General features: G+C 38.7%; 1 protein-coding gene across 1 annotated transcript in view; it reads left to right on the top strand.

Annotated features, from left to right (window-relative positions):
* LOC122556859 (transcription factor SOX-30-like) overlaps positions 1-15,847 on the top strand; it is a 31,511-nt gene extending 15,664 nt beyond the window's left edge. Inside the window, exons 5-6 of the mRNA XM_087995072.1 lie at positions 9,943-10,441; positions 15,472-15,847. Coding sequence (XP_087851198.1) covers positions 9,943-10,441; positions 15,472-15,847 — 875 coding nt within the window. The remainder of the gene's footprint in view (positions 1-9,942; positions 10,442-15,471) is intronic.
* Positions 15,848-17,424: the final 1,577 nt, after the last annotated feature.

Below are 17,424 nucleotides of genomic sequence, written 5' to 3' on the forward strand. Positions count from 1 at the left end.
CTCAGTGTTGAGACCCCTGGGTTGTAGGGTGCCCAGGCGAAAGATAAGGTGCTGTTCCTCCAATATGAGCTGTGGTTTGTTTTGGCAATGGAGGAGGCTAAGGATGTTCATGTTGGAAAGGGAGTGGTTGAAGGAATTGAAACGGGCAGTGACTGGAAGGTCCGATAGATGTGACTTTAGACTCTCAGCCATGGAGCTGACTCTTAACTCCCCTCTGGGAAATTAGGAATGGACAATAAATGCTGGCCTAACCATTGATGCCTGCATCCCATGAACGGATTAAAAACAAATATGTTCTTGGTAATAAAGGCGATAAAAAGTTATTAGAGTAGGCAGGAATGTGGATTTGGATTTGAGGTTTCAATCACATCAGATTGTATTAAATTGTGCAGAATGTTTGAAGGACAGAATGTGCTGCACCATGTTCATTGATTCATAATTGTTTAGATGTCAAAGAATTGTTAAAACTCATTGGAACTGAGAAAACTGCCAAGGGAGTTAAATCCTTAAAACAGTATGTCAAGTTTAAAATAAGTGTTTTCTATTTCATTTGTGCTCCACAACTGATTTTACAAACCAACATTATCATAGTGGGGTATCTGTAATTTAACAGCTGAAGTATTTAACATCCTATATCGATTGTTGAGATTGCACCCCTGTTACTCATAACCACATTTGCTGCTTCCATTTTCAAAAACAGATACATGAACATTGAAGTTGGGCGTAGCACTAAAGGTGTTTAACCTTCTTGAGACAAAAGTAGATGAGTGCTTGGTTTGGGAACTGTTTTAGGCTTATAAAAAGAAGTAGAGTTAAAGAAAATGAATACTGTATGGAATGTGATAATTCTTGAGTTAGAAATGTCATGTGAAGATCTGTATTTAATGGAGTCGATTACATTGTCAGAATGTCCCCCAAATGCTTCCAGTAATGAATTATTTTTAGAAACAGAAACAGAAATTGCTGGAAAAGCTCAGATGCTGCCAGACATGCTGAGCTTTTCCAGCAACTTCTGTTTTTTGTCTGATTTACATCATCTGCAGTTCTTTCAGGAATTATTTTTAGATTTGTACACTTCAAGATATCTGCCACAACAATGAGTCATTTTTCCTTCCTTGAAGTTAGCTGAAGAAGAAAGTTATCCAAGTTAACTCCAGTTATTTACAACATTCATTGTAATCATTTGTTTGCAGCAGAACAAGTGGCTGGATCTCAGTTTGACATCTCATCAGAAAAAATTGCATTTCATTAAATGTATTACTCCTTCAATCAAAATGCAAACTTTTCTCGCATACTATAGTACTCCTCACAAAAAAAACAAGGAAACTGCTTATGAAGCACATGAGAACTCTTGTCAAATCTCACAAATCTTCTCAAAACTCATGAACTATTCTCCATAGAACATGAAGGAGAAGTGGTCTGGGATAAGCTCATGGACAATCACTATTACTTGATGCTACCTTTGCAGGGTCTCTGTTACTATTCAAGGAGGGTGATTCTAAGAGTAGGCCTCACTATTAAGTTCTGCTTCTGGCTAAAGATGATTTAGAAAGACATTGTCTTACATTGTAGAAGATTTTATCCAGAGTTCATGTAACATCTAACTCAAGAAGATCGACTGATATTGAAATTGTGGTAATTAAAGAATCGATGTGTGTCATTTTATCATTGAGGAGCAGATTATTTTATTACTGTGGAGCAGTTGGTGTTAAAATCAGCAAAGATATCACTACATCCTGAAGCTGGTTCTAATGCACTGAGTTATGTCTTATTTCTAGATATTTTTGCATCAGGCTGTTGTTATTACATACCTACGGAGCAGGATGAACCTGATCCCAGCCCTCCTAGCACAAAGGTCCTAGCACATGGCCACTGTGCCACAAAAGCATCTCCTGTATTATTTGGAGGATACTTTCTAATCAACCTGCTCAGATATGTTAATACACATCTCTGGAATAGGCAATACTTAAACCCAGGCCTCCTCATGGTCCAGTGGTAGGGACTCTATTCACAGCACCACTGTGTTGATTGTATATGGATTGATTTTAATTGTATCCAGGTTTGCAAATTAACTGAAGATTCAATTGGCCTCTATATTACATTCATGCCTCAATGTCCTTAGAGAGGAAATAAGCAGTGTCCACCAATACTCTCGATGCCTTTCAAGAGAGGTAGGCCTCACAGTGGGTAGAGTGCTTTATCTCTTCATCAAACTACATTTTGATTTAGCCCCTTCCTCCTGTCTCTAACCCTGTCCCACCCACCCCACCTTTTGGTGGTTTGCAATGCCCTTAACGGGCTTTGTATATAACTATCTAATTGGCTACATGGGTGATTTACTGATGGTGGTAAATAGTTAAAAACAAAAAAAGTCACAATGGTTTGGTGGTGGGAAAAATTTTTTTTGTATGTGATAGCACTTCCAGTTATATGAAAAAAGCAATTGACCCCTCTGTGACAACTCCATTTTAAATTAAGTCCCTGTCTCTCTCTTTCCTCCCTCGCCTTTAGTGTCAACCTCTGCCATTAACAGGCTCTGCAGATCAGTTGAATAATTGAAACATGGGTAGTTCAGTGATGGTGGATAACAGGTGAAAAGTAACACAGATGATTTAGTGTTGGAAAGAAAAACATTCAGTTGTGCGAGAAAGTACTTCTGAATATAAAGCAAAAATTGACCCCTATGAATGTGGCACAATGGCTTTTAGACAGGAGGCCCAAATTAAAGTTTACCTGCACCAAGGATGTGTAATAATATCTCTGAAAAATACCTTGGCCCTTATGAAGTGCTGCTGTGTTGCAAGGTAGTGTCTCTACGTCTGAGTCAGCAGGGTCTAGGGTATTAATAACATCTCTGAATTGGCTGAGTAGATTAGATTAGATTAGATTCCCTAGAGTGTGGAAACAGGCCCTTCGGCCAAACAAGTCCACGGTGACCCTCCGAAGAGCAACCCACCCAGACCCATTCCCCTCTGACTAATGTACCTAACACTGCGGGCAATTTAGCATGGCCAATTGACCTAACTTGCACATCTTTGGACTGTGGGAGGAAACCCACGCAGACATAGGGAGAACGAGCAAAACTCCACACAGACAGTTGCCAGAGGTGGGAATTGAACCCAGGTCCCTGGTGCTGTGAGGCAGCAGTGCTAACCACTGAGCCACCATGCCGCAATATTTTGCCTCCTATGAATAGACACTGATTTAAACTGCTGTTGATTGGTGACAAGGTGCTGGTTTATAACTGTGCAGCTAAATGCCTCTAACTGTATGTAAAGTTGATTCCAATTCAATCCTTCAGCAATCAGTTTTCTGAAAATTAGCATTCTTTGTTTAAGCCTGGATAGTCAACTGCTTTCAGGTGACCCATGGTAGAAAGGTAGTGATTTGAATAATCAGAGGATCATAGAGCTGTTCTTTCAGTACAGAGAGAGGCAACAGGTGATGAGTTTAATTTGAAGGTCATCACGCCTTGGACAAGTGGCAGGATTGAGAAGGCTGGACCTTCATGGTGACCTCAGCTGGTGTGGGAATTGAACCATGAGTTGATATCAGTCTGCACCGCAAATCAGCCATCCAGACAACTGAGCTAGCTCCCCTCCACCCATCCCCCAGTGGCCCCCAATATTTAAATCTGTGGATAGCAAATATATATGTAATCTCCATTTAAATTTTACAATGCATGTGGAAGTTTCCTTAAATACTGAAACTCACCTGGTAAATAAAATCAAAAAGAGGTCGACAACTCACGGAGCTCGTCATCATAGCATCAGTGGCTCAATAACTGTGTTACGTTCTGGGGAATTTGATCTGAATGGATTCACAGGTACAGAATGAATGACCTCATACTGGACTCAATCTCACATCACAAATGCATCATATTAGAGTTCTAGAAATCCCTTGCTAGAGATGTGGTTCTTAGAGTTTATTAGATTATGTCTACTACCTAATTCTACAATTCAATTATTGTTCCTACTTCTCCTAATAGGTGGAAAAACCATACTCATTCAAAGTACATATTGCTCAATTAATTACTTGGTCAATATGTACTTTGAATGAGGATGGTTTTTCCACCTATTATGCTATTTCTGTGGCTGTTCTCCCCACTCAATGATAACAATCATTTTGTCCCCATCTGAGGGTATAGTGTCAGATGTCCTGCAATATATTTTGCTGATTTCTAGGTCCATAAAAAATATTTACATCCATAGGCAGGTCAGGAGAAATACTCAACATTTTGAGTTATGACCAATTGTCCCTTCACCAATTGTGTCCCTTCACCAATTGTCCCTTCACCAATTGTGTCTTTCACTTTATCTGTCCTACCTCTTCACGATCATTAAGTGACAACTGTGAAGTATGTGAAGCGTAACACAAACAGGAATGCTGGGAAAATTCAGCTGGTCTGGCAGCATCTGTGGAGAGAAAGCAGAATTAACATTTCAGGTCCAGTGAATGTTCTCTCCACAGATACTGCCAGAACGGCTGAGATTTCCCAACGTTTCTGTTTTTCTTTCTGATTTCCAGCATCCACGGTTCTTTTGTTTTTTATGCTTAGTAAATTGAGTATGTTTAGCTGATTTATTCAGGCTTAGGGAATTACTCACACTTAAATTGAATGTTCAAAGTTTGTGAGAAGATTTGTAGCTCGGGTGCTCGTTGCTGTGGTTCTGTTCGCCGAGCTGGAAGTTTTTGTTGCAAACGTTTCGTCCCCTGTCTAGGTGACATCCTCAGTGCTTGGGAGCCTCCTGTGAAGCGCTTCTGTGGTGTTTCCTCCGGCATTTATAGTGGCCTGTCCTTGCCGCTTCCGGTTGTCAGTTTCAGCTGAAACTGACAACCGGAAGCGGCAAGGACAGGCCACTATAAATGCCAGAGGAAACACCACAGAAGCGCTTCACAGGAGGCTCCCAAGCACTGAGGATGTCACCTAGACAGGGGACGAAACGTTTGCAGCTCGGTGAACAGAACCACAGCAGTTAAATTGAATGTCCCTAATTAGCTACACTAGTGTGATTTTCCTTTTCCATGTTCTGTGAAGAGAAGACAACAGATCACTAGAAAGTACAATGAAGAAAGTGCTTTGGATGGAGATCCTTAATTTAAATGTAGATTAGAAAATCATAGAATGTATTCATCTATATAGTAAATGTGTTGAGTGTTACGCTGACATCAGTTGGATCAATGGTTTTCAAAATATCCTAGCACATCTGCCTAAATGCATACATTGCAACACCTTGTGGCATCTGGCCATCACTTGGACAGCTCCTTGGCATTTTGTTCACTAAGACATTGGCTTTGGAACATAAGGGTAAGAACCTCATACAGCACATGGTGTTATGCTGTGTCTGAGTAAGCAAATTAGAATAGAATCCCTACAGTGTGGGAACAGGCCCTTCGGTCCAATACGTCCACACCGACCCTCCGAAGAGTACATTTACTCTTGACTAATTCCCCGTAAAGTTCGCATCCCTGAACATTAATGAGCAATTTAGCATGACCAATTCACCCTAACCTGCATCGTGGGAGGAAACCAGAGCATCCAGAGGAAACCCACGCAGATATGGGGAGAACGTGTAAACTCCACACAGACAGTCGCCCGAGCCTATCAAGACACCTCAGGATCATTTATGTTTCAATTAAGTCACCTTTTACTGTTCTAAACTCTAGTAGTTACAAGCCTAGCCTGTCCAACTTTTCCCTCGTACCAGAACCTGTCCATTCCATGTATTAATCTAGTAAATCTTCTACAAATTGCATCTGATGCATATATATTCTCCCTTAAATATGGAGGCTAATCGTGTAACAGTACTCCAGATGTGATCTCACCACTACCCTGTATAACTGAAACAGGGCCTACCTACTTGATTCAATTCTCTTCACAACAACTTGTAAAATTCCATTAGCTTTCCTTGCTAAAACAACCTTATCAAGCTCTTGATAAATCAGCAAAAATTATATACAATACCTCAAATACTGTGATCTACTGCAATGCCTGGGAATTTATGCTGTAAAGTATAACAGTAACATGTATTCCCCCTGCATTACACTTCTATTACTGTGTGTTTTCACATTGATTTTAGGAGGAGTGTTGATGTTTTTTATATCGATTTTTTGAGGTGTATTGATGTCTCAAAGCTTTGTTTCAACAGGGTTTACTGCGGTTATGCATACCCTTTGGTTATCCGGAATATTTGATCAACCAGCACAATCCTGGTCCAAAAAGTTAAAAATCACACAACACCAGGTTATATTCCAACAGGTTTAATTGGAAGCACACTAGCTTTCGGAGCGACGCTCCTTCGTCAGGTGATTGTGGAGGGCTCGATCATAACACAGAATTTATAGCAAAAATTTGCAGTGTGATGTAACTGAAATTATACATTGAAGAATTGATTGTCTGTTAAGCCTTTCCTCTGTTAGAATACAGTGATAGTTTCACTTCTTTCATGTGTAAATCACAAAACCCTTTTTTTGAAAGTTGCATTCTCGGGTTAGCTGTTAACAATGGTGATAGCTAGACAATATGTTGAAGGTGTTAGCGCCCTGTGTTCTCTGTCTATGACCTGATGTTTAGATTGATTCCAATCTAAAAAGTGAGATAACAGAGTTTTACATAAATTCATGCAGTTTTTGAGCTCAGAGTTCTACATGAATGTAGTACATTCATGAAGAAGTGAAATTATCACTGTATTCTAACAGATGAAAGGCTTAACAGACAATCAATTCTTCAATGTATAATTTCAGTTACATCACACTGCAAATTTTTGCTATAAATTCTGTGTTACGATCGAGCCTTCCACAATCACCTGATGAAGGAGCGTCACTCCGAAAGCTAGTGTGCTTCCAATTAAACCTGTTGGACTATAACCTGGTGTTGTGTGATTTTTAACTTTGTATACCCCAGTCCAACACCGGCATCTCCGAATCTGGTCCAAAAAGTGCTGGTTAATAACATGTTTGCTCTATTGCCATACCTTGTTAATTCTTCCTGCCAAAATGGACAAACTCATGTTTTTCCACTTTATATTCCATTTTCCAGATCTTTGTCCACTCACTTAACCCATCTAAATCTTTTTGTAGCCTCCCTATGTCCTCTTCACGATTTGCTTTCCTATTTTTTTGTCCTCAGCAAATTTTGCAGTCCCCTTCCTAACATTTCAAGACACTTACTCCGCCATTTGTGGTCACTGTCATTTTTCCCCATTGCATACTTCTAATTTCCAGCAGAATAGAAGGAGAGATAAGTGTTATTTGACAGATGGTTTTCAGCCCCTACCTCTGTATGTCAATGATCCCTGTACATCCAGATCCCCTTCGTGATAGCCCTTCCTGTAAACCCACTTTGACTTTGATCTCCCCAAGTCCCTACCCAACCTGCACCTGACCCCCTTTCATCCTCAATCCCCTGGCATATGAGATGAACATGCCAAGTATGGTCATATACAGTCCCCCACTTGAAAGCCAGAGCACTCCCAATCATGGTTGAATCCCCTTCCCACATTACCCCCTTCCCATATCTGTTTATCATATCCCCCCTTACAAACACAGTTGTCCTCTTCATAATTATCATTTGTCCTTCCCCCAGCCAGAAGTTGCCAAACCCTGTAAGTCTCCTTTATACAGTAATGACACCCATTGTCTACCTCCTCATTACCACTTTCTCCTTAGTTTTTCTGAACTGACCAATGGCTTTGCAATGGCACACTGTCTGGTTTGGCCTAACCAGCCGCCCTGGACGAGAAATGCCCAGCCACATGACTGATGCCTATAGATCTCCCCGACTGTATTAGCCCTAGCCCTGGCCGCAGCCCCATACTGAGTGCTATGGAACTGCAGGACTGACTACCCTTGACTTACAGTGCCAAGAACCCTTGACTAATGCATGCACACATTATGAACACTGGCTTCATCATTGCAACTGTTCATATTTCAGATGCATTTATCTTCCTGGATAAAGAATCCAATGCCTATGAAAAGACAATTACATTATTCCTAAATGATGGAAAACTAGACTTTGACTCCAACTATAATTATTATAGAAAATTGAGGTTTTAGTATGTTCCCAAATGAAAAATCCTAGCAGAAACACAATCATGAATTATCACAAACAATAAAAGACTACTGGAAGCATCTGAATGGACTCACTAAAATACATAAACTATTTATCTGCAGCTGCAGAAGATCTTGAGATTTTACTTGCTGGAACTTCATAAACTTTAACCAAGTGTATGCAGTGGACTATTTTGATAGATTACACAGAATGTACATTACAGAAACAGGTTTGTGGTAGCACGCACACTCTCACAAGCCTCATTTCACCTCTCTTCCTCTCCTCCTATCAACATAACATTCTGTTCCTTTTCTACCTCATTTATTTACTGAATTTTCCCTTAAATGCATTAATGCTATTTTCCTCAGCTACTCAATATTGTAATGAGTTTTATATTACAAGTTATTATGGGTAAAGACATTTCTCCTGAATTCACTTGTATTTATTTATGAATATCTTATACTTTTACCTCCTAGTGTTTGCCTTCCCCACAAATGGAAATATTTTCACTACATCTACCCTATCAAATATTTTCATTATCCTAAAGGCGTTCAATGGCCTCTCAACCAGGGATTTTCAGTCTTCCTTCATAAGCACAACCTCAAAAATACTCATTAAACAAATTGGATAAGCATGCAATATAAGCATGCATTACCAGTGGTAGTGATAATATCTCATTGAGGATGTGTTATATGGATGGCATGCTGATATGATGTTTGCATGACCTGACTGAAGAGTGAACACTTGCAGTCTCATCACATTGATGTTTATGTGCTCAGTTCCCTTCAATATAAATATCACATTGTGCCCATGATCCTCTTCAAAGCTAAGATTAGTAACATTAGTGGTTATACTCTGCTTGGGACTTCAAGAGGTCAAAAGCATAAGAAAAATCACAAAGACAAATTGTAGAAATCAAATGTGAAATTAGGTAATATTCAAATTTGACAACAGCTTAGCATTTTGAAGGGAAAGGCCAACAAAAGTTCAACTGGGATCCTCCATCAGTTGGGCTAATTGAGCCAAAACAGATTGAAGTCAGAAGTTCAATTTTGCTAACAAGCATTTTCATGAAATGATAATTGAAGGAATGCAAAAGCTGTGTCAATAGATGTTAAAATATGGATGAAATTATTGTAATACATAACACAGGAGTTAAAATGCAGCTCAAAAATAGAAGAAAAGCAGTAAAACTATATAGCAAATCAGAAAGACATCAGTGAGCTAAATATAATAATATAATTGTACTGAATTAGAAATCTGTACAATGATACATTGTTATTGACTCATATAACTTTGATGGTAATCATTGTGAATTATGATACAATTCTGCTTGTTGGAGTTGTTCACACCGACTGCAGTTTACTGTACATATTCCAAGTAATAGAGATTTGGCACTGCATAGAATTTCATGGTGTGCTGATGAGTGGTGTTAGTTGTGCTATTGTAACTGCTTACTGTAGTGATATCTATGATTATAGGATTTTTTTTGGCAGTGTCAATTAAGGCTAGGATTTATCTAACTCACTATGGATCAGCCTGTCTTTTATGCAGCACCTGGATTTTATATACAACGTTGGTCAACATGCCAGCCATTTTCCACTGTCAAGAACTGAGGACTAATTATGTAAATTAAATTAGACACTTTAAAAATCCCACCACATTTGCAGCAACAATGGTCTGTAAAACTGAAAATTTCAGTGTCTTAATGAGTGCGAGGATATTGAAAGACTGAAATACTCAGATCAAAGAATGATTTATGAGTGAATTATTTCATGTCATTCTCAATTAATTTTAGATATTACAATTTGAAGTTGAAAACAATATAACATATTTCAGCTAAATGCATAAATATTGGTTCTGCAATGTATAATGTCTTGATTCTCCAGCAGGTCAAAGCCAACCTCTACGCATGCCAGTTGCTCAAGGTCCTCGTCCAAATTCAATTATACTTTATCCACAAACAAACCCTGTCCAGGTTGGTCTTCCTACGCAGAGTATATCTAACCACCCCACTGTGCAACCCACTTGTCCTCCAGGACACGGTAGAAGTGAGGTCCATCATGAGGTTCCTGGTCCAAGTGCGGTGTCAAATTGTTCAGAGCAAAGGATACCTACGATGTCAGTGGATATTGGCAAAAGAAATTCGACAAATGAAATTAATAACACCCACAATAGAGTTACTATACCTGAAGTACCACCACAAAAGGAGATACCTACTGTTGCCAACTGCCCTAGAAATCCACCACCAATGCCTTCAGCAACTCTTCCACATCCACATGCTTACCAACATCCACCAATGGGGCATGCTGCTAATCTCTTCGGAGCTGCTGCCCGATTTCCTTTTCATCATCCTTATTTCTTGCCTGGACCACCGTATTTCCCCTCAAGGTATGTAGAATCTAAAATAGGATTTAATTTGTACAGAAACATTGCACCAGTTGAGAACTGGAAATATATTTGCTTTAAATGGTTCTGTAAGGTAACCTAGTGTGTTATTGAGCCCTGAAATTCAAATGGGATTGTGTGGTAATATATGCTTTATAGGATATTGCACAGTTGAGGAAGCATACTGGATGCAACTCTATTGAGGCCCATTTTCTATGTAAGTTAAGGGCAAGCAGCATAATGCACCAAGATAACTCACCTCCAATGCCTGGTGCCTGTTGCACCAGGGCCTTCAGTGAAAGAGTTTGTATAGCATGTTTCCTGAACTGTGCAATGCATATTGTGCCACTTTTGGCAGGCAGACTGGGACAGCTGCTGTTTTGCTGCCCTTATAAGCACAAAACAGTTGTCTTGGCCATGCAAATGTATTTTGGGGTTATAGTTTCTGGCATTGGGCTGGGGTAAGTGGTGATTCTGCTCCAGAACTGGATCTTTGGGGTGCAACAGATCATTAAAGACAGACATTTAATAATTACCTCATAAGCACACCATCACTCCCCCCACCTTCTCTTGTACCCATGGAGCTCTCCAAGTACATTATGAAATAGTCACTAACAACATTTCCCAAATATTTTAAATCGACAGTCTCATTATGAAGTAATATCAGCTCACAGTTCTGCAGGTATGGCCAGCATGTAATGCACATTACCAGTCTGTTGTTCATAAAATGGCTGTTGAGAGAACTTGGTGACTAAGTAGTTGATGCTCACTGGGATATAAGATTTATGATAACTGTTACATGTTTTGCACTCTCTACTGGCTGTGGGTACAGCATATACGTCTGTCTAATTTTGGCAGCAGCTAACAACTGAGGGAGACTGTGGCAAGCGGTATTATCAACGGACAAGTAGCAGATACCCAGCTGAATGCTTTAATAGCTTGGTTTCAGATTCCACTCCAGCAGCTGGCGGAGTTTAAATTCAATTTATATTTATGCACCATTTTAGTAGTGGTGACAAGTTCACTAATTTTCATTAGGGAAAGAAATCTGCCATGCTAACCCAGTCTGGTCTAAGTGTGACTCTGGACCCATAGCATTGTGGTTTATTTTTAATCACCCTCTGAAATGGCCAAACATGTCACTCATTCAAGGGCAGTTAGGGAACAGCAATAAAAAACAACTTTCCATAGAAGGATAAAAGAATCTCAGTGGCTCCAAGGCTTGCTTGTACCTCATTTTCAAATTTAACATGAGTTATGGGTGGTAATTTTTATGATGTGAGGGCTAGGGAACTTTTGGGGGGAAAGTAAAGGAAAAGTAACAGATTATACTTTATATCTGTCCTTGTTGTGCTTGGTGCAGATTTTGTATGTTATTTTGATATGTAAAATTAAATTACTAGGGTTTTTGTTTGACCAGAGAATCTCTGATTGAGACTAATGGAAATCTGAGATTTTAATCAACTGTGCGTATTCTTAAAATTTTATTGAAACTGTCATAAGTGTAAGAATATAAGACATGGGAGCAGGAGTAAATATAGCCCATTGGACAACCCTGCCATTCAATATAATCATAGTTGATCTTTAACTTTAGATCCACTTTGCCACTTGCTTCCCATACAATAACTTACTTATTTGATGTAATCTGGGCACTAATTAAAAATATTAAGATTCATCATGTTGTTAGGAGCCACAACAAGGAATTAGTGCCCATTGATAAATGGAGGCTCAATGTTTTGCATTCAGTATTCCTGAAAAATCCCCTCATTAGCTAATTAACACTCTGTCATTCTGCAAAAATGCATTTTACCATCATTCAGCACCTGGCCGTGTATCATCTCTATGAAAACAGCCTTAAAATGCAACAGATTATTTTCCAAATCTAGTGAAACTTCAAGTACTTCTTCATTTTTGTAGCCAGTTTTCTACATTTTACCTTTTTTTTGTCATTTAACATGCATTTTTTGGCAAAGCAGTTTGGCAATGAAGCAGACGCCTATTGGTACCATATCCAACTAGCCTTTTTTGATGTGTACCAAAACATGTCCTCCAGCATACATTATCTTCAGCTTACTAGATCATGTCAGTAATCACATTGATCCATCCTGTTTTCAACACTACACCGAAATACACATGCACATTTTTATTCCAGTACAGTAGTCAGTTTTGGTTTTAATAATGATGATTACTATCTTTTAACTCTTCTAGAATTCTTGATCCAGAAAGCTCAGTGATAAACCAAATTGTACGTTGTCATTATTTTAGGCTACGACTGTTCCATGATTTTTATATGAATGCTATGATTAGCAGCTGCTCTGTTAACTCATTTTTCTCTTATAACTCCACTGACAATGATCTCTTTCACTATTCTAATCCATTTGATCAATATGAACATCACATTTCTAATACGCTAGATCAGTTTGATCCTCTGCTCTGTAGATTGCACTAACGTTTTTGATGCTGATGGTGTCACTCATCGTCATCAAGATGTATACTTCTAAATTTATCCAAGCTACTTGTCACAAGTCATTTCTTCAAAAAGAAAAGAGCTTTAATATAGTATTTTTCACAACCTCAGGGTGCGCTAAAAACCTTTACAGCCAAATAAGAATTTGCCCTTGAAATATAGTAACTTTGTAATATAACAAATATAGCTGCAGTTAACTTCCAAAAACAGCTAGATATTAAGTTTAAATGATGCACCAAGTAAGCAGTAGCAAGATGCAGCACTTTCGTGAGGCCAGAAAGAATATTCCTACCCCAAAATATTTTCAGGATGGTTTTGAAGCAATCTTCAGATATGTAGGACAGGAAAGCTTGTGGTATTCTGACCTTTGCAAGAATATTTGAGTACAGCAGCAAGAGTATTCCACTGACCCGTATAGGGCCCTGGTGAAACTGTACCTGGAGGATTGTGTGCAATTGTGGTCTCCTTACTTGAGAAAGATATACTTGCCGTAGAGGTAGTGCACAAAAGATTCATAAGACTGATTCTTGCTATGGCAGACTTGTTACATTAGGAGAGGTTGGGTTAACTGGGCTTGTATTCACTGGTGTTCAGAAGTATAAGAGGGGATATTATTGAAATGTGTAAAATTCTGGCAGTGCTGGACAGACTGGATGCAGGTATGATATTTTCCTGGGTGAGGGATCCAGAACAAGGGATCATGATTTCAGGGTACAAGGAGGCCTGTTTGGGTTAAGATAAAACATTTTTCCACTCAGATAGTGATGAACCTGTAGTGTTCACTGCCACAGAAGACTGTGAAAATTCAGGCACTGAGTTATACACTTAGGAAAGAAGTGGGATAGATTTTTACAGACTAAAAGTATCAAGAAGTATAGAGAGAGAGCCGAGAGAAACATTAGGCAAAGGAATCAAAGATTGTTCGGGGTAGCTTGGAATGTGGAATTCAGAACAAAATCAGTCAACAGAATGGCAGAGCAATCTCATGGGGCTAAATAATCTACCTCTGCACTTCATTCATATGGAATATGTTCCAACGTATATTCCTAACCTTCAGTGTGGCAATGAAAATCTTATTGCTTTCAATTTTCAAATTGGTCAGGCTATATTTACCATTAAGCATTGCCTGGGTGAGGTTCAGAATGAAAGATTTAGTGAGAATAACAGAACTCTAAATCTTTTCCATAGTTTGAAATTATTGGAACCTATTTGGCTGCAAATCTCCTCACTAGATTTTCTGCTGTCTGCCAGACAAGAAAAGCAATCTCCAACAGTTTCTTCCTGTTTTGCAGAGCTTCATCTTTTAGTTTGTAACCAGTTTCAAATGGATTAACATCATGTGATCTCAACTGTAAATCTCATAATCTCTCTATTGATAAAATTATCCCATCAAAATAATCAGAATTGTTTTTCTGGGCCCCATGTTCTCTGCAAAATAGCTTTGATTAAGTCTAAACACTTCTCCCACATCTGGGGAGAAATTATTAGCAGTTAACTCCAATTCCCAGACATGATACAAGATAAAAATAAGCGTGTAGATAATTCTTCACTCAACCTACTCTTTCTCTCCTTCCCTTTGCCTTTTGCACCATTAACTATTTTATTGCAGTTCTCTGGTTTGTGCTGTTGTAAGCTTTTCTTCCTATCCCTATTTATTGGTACTGATGTGAAGTCAAAACAATTTCTACTCTCTGTCATTCCAACATTCTAAATAATGGATTTCTGTCGCCTCCTTACCTTCTGCCTTCCTTTCAGTTCTAAAGTCCCTGCTGTCATAATTACTTACTACCTCCCTATTTGTGTCCAATTCTTGTGATATCTTGTACAATAGAGCCTGATGTTTCACCTGTGTCCTTCAATAACAAATGTATCTCTATTTTAAAAGGCACTGGCTAGGAACTTCTAGCCAAAACCCTTTTACAATAAAAAGCTAGCATATCACTAGCTGGATGTAGTATAAATTTCTCCAGAGCTACTCTGCACTTGCTCTGATAATTTCAAGATTTCAGCAGCTGTGCCCCAGCATGTGTTGACATGCATAAACGTAGCATAAACTGAAGGGCTTATCTCATGCAATGCACTTCTATTATTTACTCCCGACCAACTCTTGAAACCTGTGAGTTTCCACATCCAACATTTTAAGACAAAAAGATGTTTGCACAACCAAGCCTTCTACAGTCAACCTCCAGCCCTTTTCCTGGACATCAGAATGATTTAATAAACTCCAGACTTAAAACCAGACCATGTTAGGAGAGAACCACGACAATGTTTGCAAGTTCTATCTATACTTCAGCTCGCCTAACAGCTGAGATCTGGATAGTAGCCTAAATCATCCAAAGTGTCTTTCAAAGAGGTAGAAATTGGCATGGTCAGATGTTTGAAGGACAATAACATTAGGAATATAGCTTTACATAACAGTCACGCTGTTGTACTTTCCTGTTTTGTTTGTAGTATCCTCCAAACCATTTGTACCCCTTTGTAACACATTCAATGCTCCTGTCAGATAGTCAGTGACCATATAGTATTGGCAGACATTGAACTGAGTCTATCTCTTTTCCCTCTATAGTACCTGCCCTTACAGTAGGCCACCCTATGGCTACGGTGATTTCGCAAACAGTATGTCTGAATGCCTGGGCTATTATGAGGACCGCTACCAGAAGCATGAAGCTATGTTCTCTGCACTCAATCGAGATTACCCTTTTAGAGAGTATCCAGATGACTGTCAACGCAACACTGACTCCAGGAGCAATAGCAGCATTGAGGAAGGACCTCACTCCAACAGCCTGGGAGGAGAAGAGTACCTGAACTCTGTGCCACAGTTAGATGTTGGTGCGCTGGAAAATGTCTTCACTACCCCAATGTCTGCTCCATCACAGCCACAAAGAGTGGAGATGGTCCATAGTGATGATGAACAAGAAGGCAAAGTATTAAAAAGTCTGTAGCTTAAAAAAAACTATTCCATTTGTTTTAAGCATACCATCATAAAAAAAGTATCTCTTTGGAATGATGATTCTTTTATTTATAATAAACCAAACTGAGAATTCACAGTTTTGTCTCCAAACGGGAGCACTTGATGTTTATAACATCCATGCATGAAAATGGTGAGCAGTAAAAATATAATTTTAACCTTTGCACACAAAAATACAGAAAGAAAAATGTGTTGGTGTTACAGATTGTTATTGATACATTTTAAAATGCCTTCACTGACATTTGCTTTTCATTCAGTTGCAAAGTTCAATTGAAACACATCTAACTATTAGTTAGTGCTCGTGATTCTGGTTATTGATAGAGATATGTGAGTGTTGTTCATATTGTTATAATTTTTTTGAGTAATATTTTAATAAACTAACATTAAACATACATTTTTAAAAATAATTGTTTTTTTAATTGCTCCCTTGTCACATATAAAGTTGCAGTTCATTATGGCTTATTTTAAAAATGATAAATGATTACTCTTAGGCACAGAGGTGTAAGCAGGCAAAATGCCAAGGCTATTGTCATTGCCACATTGTGGAGTGTCTTTGGCTCAATGTTCACAATTTCCCTGAACAGTCATTTGCCAACTGTAGGCAGCCTTGCCAGAAGTAGAACAGAGATTGGAGATAGGAAAGTCTGATGCTGATCCTTTCCCTACTGCTCTTTCATACCTAGTGAACAGAGCTGGCACAAAGGCCTGGCAGCAGGTTGCATGCCAACTTCCAGGGACTGGTAGGTGGTGGAAGAGTGTGAAGAGGGGGAGCAAATCTTCCAAAGGTTGATTTCTATATTTATTCAATTCCAGCTGTTTTTTTTCATATAATATTATTTATTATAAGCCATCAAGGACTGCTCAGCATTCAAATTGCTGTATTTTTGATTACAGGGAGCTTTCTTAATTTAACATAACTCTGTGGCATAGACCAATTAATTTTATTGAACTTTTTTAAAGTAATAGTTGCAGTTCAGAACATTCCAGTTTTGATGGACGATGAAAGGATGGGAATCAATTTGCCATCCCTAACTTGTAACATTATCACAAATTCATATTTATTGTTATAATAAATATTTATATTTATTGCTGTCCATTTCTGGTGTGATTTTATTGCATGAATAAGGATGCTTCAGACCTCTTAACAATTGCCCAGCATTTTGCCTGGGTTTTCTCCCCGACTTCAGCATTAACCTGTTGTTTTCTCTTTACACATGCTGACTGATCTGCTGAGAATTTCCAGCAGTTGCTGATTTCATTTTGTACCTTCAATTTTAGCGGCTTGTCTCTTTATATCCCAGCATGTTTTGTTTCACTGCTACTCTTAACCAAACTACTTTTTCGAAATTTTCTCAATGACTGACACTTCAGTTTTGTCTCCTTCATTTTAAAGGAATACTTTTGCCATTTTAAAGGGGTCATGAAAAATCAGTTTTTCACTCTCTAAGTAAGCAAAGTACACATAAAACTTGGTGATTTTATATTGTTGGAGATCATCCCTTTGTGTAAGATTCAGCCCACAACGATTCATCTTTTGTGGGCATCATCTTT

The sequence above is a fragment of the Chiloscyllium plagiosum genome, unplaced genomic scaffold, assembly GCF_037043375.1.
Source record: "Chiloscyllium plagiosum isolate Xiang-an unplaced genomic scaffold, Cpla_swu_hap1 HiC_scaffold_16, whole genome shotgun sequence".
Taxonomy (NCBI): domain Eukaryota; kingdom Metazoa; phylum Chordata; class Chondrichthyes; order Orectolobiformes; family Hemiscylliidae; genus Chiloscyllium; species Chiloscyllium plagiosum.